Genomic DNA, 5636 nt, shown 5'->3' with positions numbered 1-5636 from the left:
AATTCCCCATTTTCAAATACTCAGCAATCACCTGTTGTACTTTACATCTTAGAAAATATAAATATATATGTATATGTGTGTGTGTGTGTGTGTATGTATACACGTTCTTCAACCTACTTTATTTCTCATTCTTTTCTCCTAGGCCAAATGGGATCTGTGCTCAGAGGTAGGAAGACTGTCCAATATTTGAGAATAGCTTGGTCTACATAATTCCAAATTAGCCAGAGCTAGGACAATAGCTCTGCTGGTAAAGTGTTCACCTGCCTTGTAAGCATGAGGATCTGAGTTTTATTTCCAGAACCCACATAAAGAAGTTGGGTATGATAATGCTCTTAACTCCAGCACAGGGGAGGCAGAAACAGGCAGATCCCTGGGGCTCACTGGCCAGCCAGTCCAGCCTAATTGGTGGGTTCCAACCAGTGAGAGACTTGTTCTCAAAAACAATACAAAACACCTTCCAAAAATCAAGACAACTGACCAAGCAACAGCACATAAGCTGTCTTCACACCCATGCACACACATACACGAACACCCTCACACTTACTGAGCAACAGCAAATAAACTGTCTTCACACCCATGCACACACATACGCGAACACTCTCACACTTACGTGAAAGGACCAAAGACCCTTAAGCCTGTCTATTTCCTGTAAGAGCAGTGGCATGCTTGTAAGCCAGCACTTGGAAAGGAGAGATGGAGGATCTAGAATGTTGGTTAGCTTCAGCTGCATAGTATGGTGGAGGTCAACCTCAGTTACATTTAAGACTCCGTCTTAAAACAAAACCTGAAACTTCTGAGACAATAGCTTCTCCAATAACCTCATTAACACAGATCTTCAGGACTATTTGTCTTATTTCAGCAGGCCACAGAAACAATGCTAATGCTGGCAAAAGTCTTTAATTAAAAGACAACAACTGCCAGGCAGTGGTGGGTACATACACTTCTAGCACTCAGGAGGCAGAGGCAGGAGGCCAGGACAGCTGGGACTACAGAGGAAAAGCCTGTTTCAAACAAACAAACAAACAAACAAAAAAAACAAAAAGAAAAACAAAAAAAGACAGTGACTTGGTAATGAAAATGTTCAAGTTCTTTCTACTTTATTCTATCATGATTTACAAAATCTGTAACAGGCAAAGGTTAGTAAACTCATTTCTCTGCCTAGACACTTTATTTGTATTACTCCTTAATTACAATGTAATGATATGGATCTATACAAGTAGTCTGTACCTCTGATTGCTAATTTTACTCATGGGTAATGGGTCTAATTATCACTTTCCCTGCTGGGAGCACAGGAGAGGGGGAGTAGGCTAAGAACCTGGACTGAAGGGATGGCTTGGTAAGGACAAGCATAGCAAGTCTATCCTGTGAACTCTCTAGTCTCATTCTCAAGAACACAGGCACCTCTAAAGGGATGACTGACTTAAATGAAAACCCACGTTCAAAAACCAGTCTTGATAAATGTTTACCTCCAATGCCAAGGCAGTCTTGTCATAAGCACAAGGTACTCTCTTCTGGATTGCTTTTGCAAAGACAGGTCCATTCTGTGTGGATGGCAAAGGGTTGATCGCTGCCCCAGGAGTACTGGCAACTGTAGGTAGAGGAGTTGTGGTCTGAGGTTGAGCATACGCATGAGCAGGTTCTGGGATGCCATAACTGTTAGAATTCCTATTTCCATGCTTTCCATGTGGCGACGACCTCACAAGCTTTTCAACGTAAGGGACAGGAATCATCCCAACCCGGCCTTCCTTGTTGCGGGCACTCCACCACTGCTCTTCAGGCTTTTCTATTATCACTAGAAGCTCGCCCTTTTTAAAGGGTAGGTCTTCAGCATCATTCCCAGGAAAATCATACAGGGTCCGTACATATTCCAGATTTTCTTCTGCTGTAGGTAAGTTGGGTGCTGAGACAGAACCCACTGGTGGGCTTGGGTACCTTAAGAGAAAAACACAATTATTCTGAAGAGAAATCTTATTCTATGCTGGTATGTGTCAAAAACATATAGAGTTCCTTCCCCTATAGGGAACTGTTCCTTCACTGTATTCTCAGTAAGTGAGGATGTTCTGTCATTGTGCGTTCTGTAGTCTACAACAATATCCTAAATATTCTTTGTGTCATGTGTGTACAAGGACATATGCACCATCACCACAATCTGTTGCTAAGAATGTTTTGTTTTCAGATCATCTGAACCTATTTTTTAACTCTTAAGTAAGTTCTATTGCTGTCTTCTTTTGTTACACCTGTCCTCACAGTCCTCATTACTGGCTCTCGTCCTGCATAGGTCACCAAGTTACAAAGGATGTGACATATGAAAGTTAACTGCTCGCTGGTACAGTGTCTACTGTGCAAACCTTAAGTTTGATTTCTAAAATCAACGCAAATGGTGGAGGAAACAAACTCCAAAAGGTTATCATCTTGACTTGCACATATCTTGATGATCCTCCTCCCCTGGCTGATAAACAATAATGAAGACCAGAAAAAGAAGCCAAGTGTATAGTGACTGGAGAGGGGGGAACACTAAATATGGTGGCACATACTTTTGTTTGTTTACTGAGACAGGACTTTTCTCTGTAACACTGGCTGCCCTGGAACTCACTCTATAAACCAGGCTGTCTATGAACTCAGAGATCTATTTGCCTGCCTCTGCCTCCCCAGGGCTGGGATTAAAGGTGTGTACCACCTAGCTAGGAGGTGGTGGAGCCCTAGAAAGACAGATCTCTAAATTCAAGGCCAGTATTCTTTATATAGCAAGTTCCAGGCCAGCCAGCCAGAGCTGCACATAATCCCCTGTCTCAGCAAGAAAAAGGGAGGGAGGTAGAGAGCTTGTCTAGTATGTACAAGGTCCTAGATTTAATTCCCAGTATGAAGAAAGATGCTGTTTCTAATAAGTGAAACCAAAACCAAAAGCAGATAAATTCCATTTTAATGCAAGTTTTGAAAATTCAAGTTGAACTAGGCTCTAGTCTCCCAATGTTCTTTTGTTTCACTGTTCTAAGGAAGTTTCACTGTAAAAACAAAACAAAGAACAATAAAAAGAGAGAAAACTACGACAGAGAGATGGCCATTAAAGGGCTGGTGACACAAGCATCAACACCTGAGTTGGAACCTCTAATGCCTAAGTCAGGCATGGCCTGAAGAACCTGCCAGAAGGAAGGTCAGCACAGGGGAGAGAGGCAAAGGCAGGGAGACTCCAAGGATTTATTGGCCAGACTAGTAGAATCAGTAGAATCTAGTAGAATCAGTCAACTACAGGTTTGGTGAGACCCTATCTCAAAAGAGAAGTTGGAGGGGCCAGAGAAGTTACTCAGTGGGGAAAGGTGTTGGCTGTGCTGGCCTACCAATCTGAGTCGAATCCCTTTGGCACTCTGAGAAGCTGGATGTGGTCAGAGTCCAGACGAGACACACCCAGTAGCTCGAAGGCTAGCTAGCCTTGAGTACTCTCTGGATCTGGAACTGCAGAAACCAGAACAATCCTACTGAATCAAGGTGGAAAGTAAGAACCCACTCCTGAAAGCGATCCTTTGACTTCCACATGTGCACTGTGGCAGAGTGCTCCCCTGGCCCCAGGAAAGGTGGAGAATTCTTTTTTTTAATGTTATCTCATTTGTATGGGCATGTATTTTACTATAGAGAAGTCACTTCCAGGATCAGCTACACATGAAGTTCCCAATGGAGCACAGCTCAGCCGTATGGCAGCACTTCACTTACTTGCCTCGCTAGCATGCACAAAGCTCTGGCTTCTGCCCCAGCAACAGTTAAGGAAAATAAAAGGATTTAAAAAACCTGCTCTTCATTAACAGCCCATGTGAAACTAGCACAGAAGTCTCTCTTAACCAAGAAATATTCTGAAAACACGCAACTGTGCCTAATTCGGGGGGAAACTATTCACCGCTACCTTTCTCAATGTTTTCTGAAGAAGACTCTATACCAGATTGAAAAGAATCACAATCTCCAACAGTCTCCTTAGGGGACGGCTTCAGCAGCAAGACCATCGTCATTCCCATTCTAGCACTGTGCTAAAGATACAGGATGTATAGGTTTAATCATTCATATTCATAGATCACTCTAATATGTTTTTTAATTTATTTTTTTAATTAGGCGTCTAATATGTTTTATCTGCACGTAGCTATTGGTAATTTTCTTTCTTCTGATTAGTGACCTAAGTAATAATAGTCCCTATAGCTACCTTGAAGTGTTTTATGTTTGTTTATTTAGTGTGTATTTTTGTGTATGCACATGTCTGAAGTGTACACAGAGGTCAAAGGGTAACTTGCAGGAGTCCATTCTCTCCTTCAACCATGTAGATCCCAGAGATTAAACTTATGCTCTCAGGTTTGATGGCAAGGACCTTTACCTGCTGAGCAATTTCACTGGCCTTTAAAGCATTTGCTTTTGTTTTCTTTTTTGAGACAGTCTCAAAACAGCCTGACTGGCCTGAACTCACTATGTAAACCAGGCTGGCTTCAAACTCAAGAGATGTACCTGCCTCTGCCTCTCTAAATTCTGGGATTAGAGGTATGCCAACACGCTCAGCCAGTTTATGGCTGCCTTAAAGTCTTAGATCTACCTACCTATTCTTTCTTTCTTTTTTATTTTAAAGATTTTATTTATTTTATGTATGTGAGTTACATCATGGCTCTCCTTGGACACACCAGAGGAGGGCATCGGATCCTATTACAGATGGTTGTGAGCCACCATGTGGTTGCTAGGAATTGAATTCGGACCTCTGGAAGAAGAGCCAGTGCTTAGTCGCTGAGCCATCTCTCCAGCCCAGCAATTTCTTTACTTAATGCTAGTACAGATGTTTCTGTCTGCTTCATGGTTACCTTTATGATAGAATGATATTGTATTCTGTAAGGCTACTTAATGAAGCATTCCTGGGTATTAGGGTTTTTTTCTAATTCTCCTCAAATCCTCTGCAAGAGCAACAAGTGCTCTAAACTGTAGAGCCATCTCTCCAGCTCCAAGCTTCCTCAATGTCATGAACCCTTTTGAGCATATTTTTGGTTTCTTTTCTCTTTTTCTTGGTGTTGGGAATTAAATTTGTGATCTTGAGCACATTATACACTCTCTCATTATGCATATTTTCTCCAACATTACACTTTATGTAAATGTTCTAAATTAAAGAACTGAATTGTTTTATGGTCCTTGGTACAGTCTACTATATTGTGAAGGGCACAATTGTTTCTCAAAAGGCATCTTTCATAATTGGCAAACTTACATCTTTATTAGTAATAAAATTACATTTTATTAGTAATACAAGTAACTACTTAAATTGAAAAAACTAAAATACAAAACAAAACAAAAACCCATGAGCAAGTGGCTTATACCAGTCCACCTGGAGACAGAGTGGCAGCAGTGAAAGAGTTAATATCTATTTATAGAAAGCACTTTAACACCCTTTGTGTTTATTTTAAAGGTTTGCTTGTATGTTTAATCATGTGCACAGGTGCATGGGTATGTGCATATGAATGCAGGTGTCTGGAGAGAATTTTAGATGCCCTGGGGCTTAAGTAAGTTGTGAACTGCCTCACATGTGTGCTGGAAACCAAACTCAGTCATCTGAAAGAACAGTAGGTGCTTTTAGCAGAGAAACCATCTCTGAAGGCCCAACCTTTCTATTTTTATTTTTTTTTTTT

General features: G+C 41.3%; 1 protein-coding gene across 1 annotated transcript in view; it reads right to left on the bottom strand.

Moving 5' to 3' along the window:
* Nucleotides 1-5636, bottom strand: part of Crkl (CRK like proto-oncogene, adaptor protein) — a 35130-nt gene that overhangs the window by 16093 nt on the left and 13401 nt on the right. The window contains exon 2 of the mRNA XM_021184986.1: nt 1467-1932. Coding sequence (XP_021040645.1) covers nt 1467-1932 — 466 coding nt within the window. The remainder of the gene's footprint in view (nt 1-1466; nt 1933-5636) is intronic.

Source organism: Mus caroli, chromosome 16, assembly GCF_900094665.2.
Source record: "Mus caroli chromosome 16, CAROLI_EIJ_v1.1, whole genome shotgun sequence".
NCBI classification, from domain to species: domain Eukaryota; kingdom Metazoa; phylum Chordata; class Mammalia; order Rodentia; family Muridae; genus Mus; species Mus caroli.
This window is presented reverse-complemented; position numbering and strand designations above follow the sequence as displayed.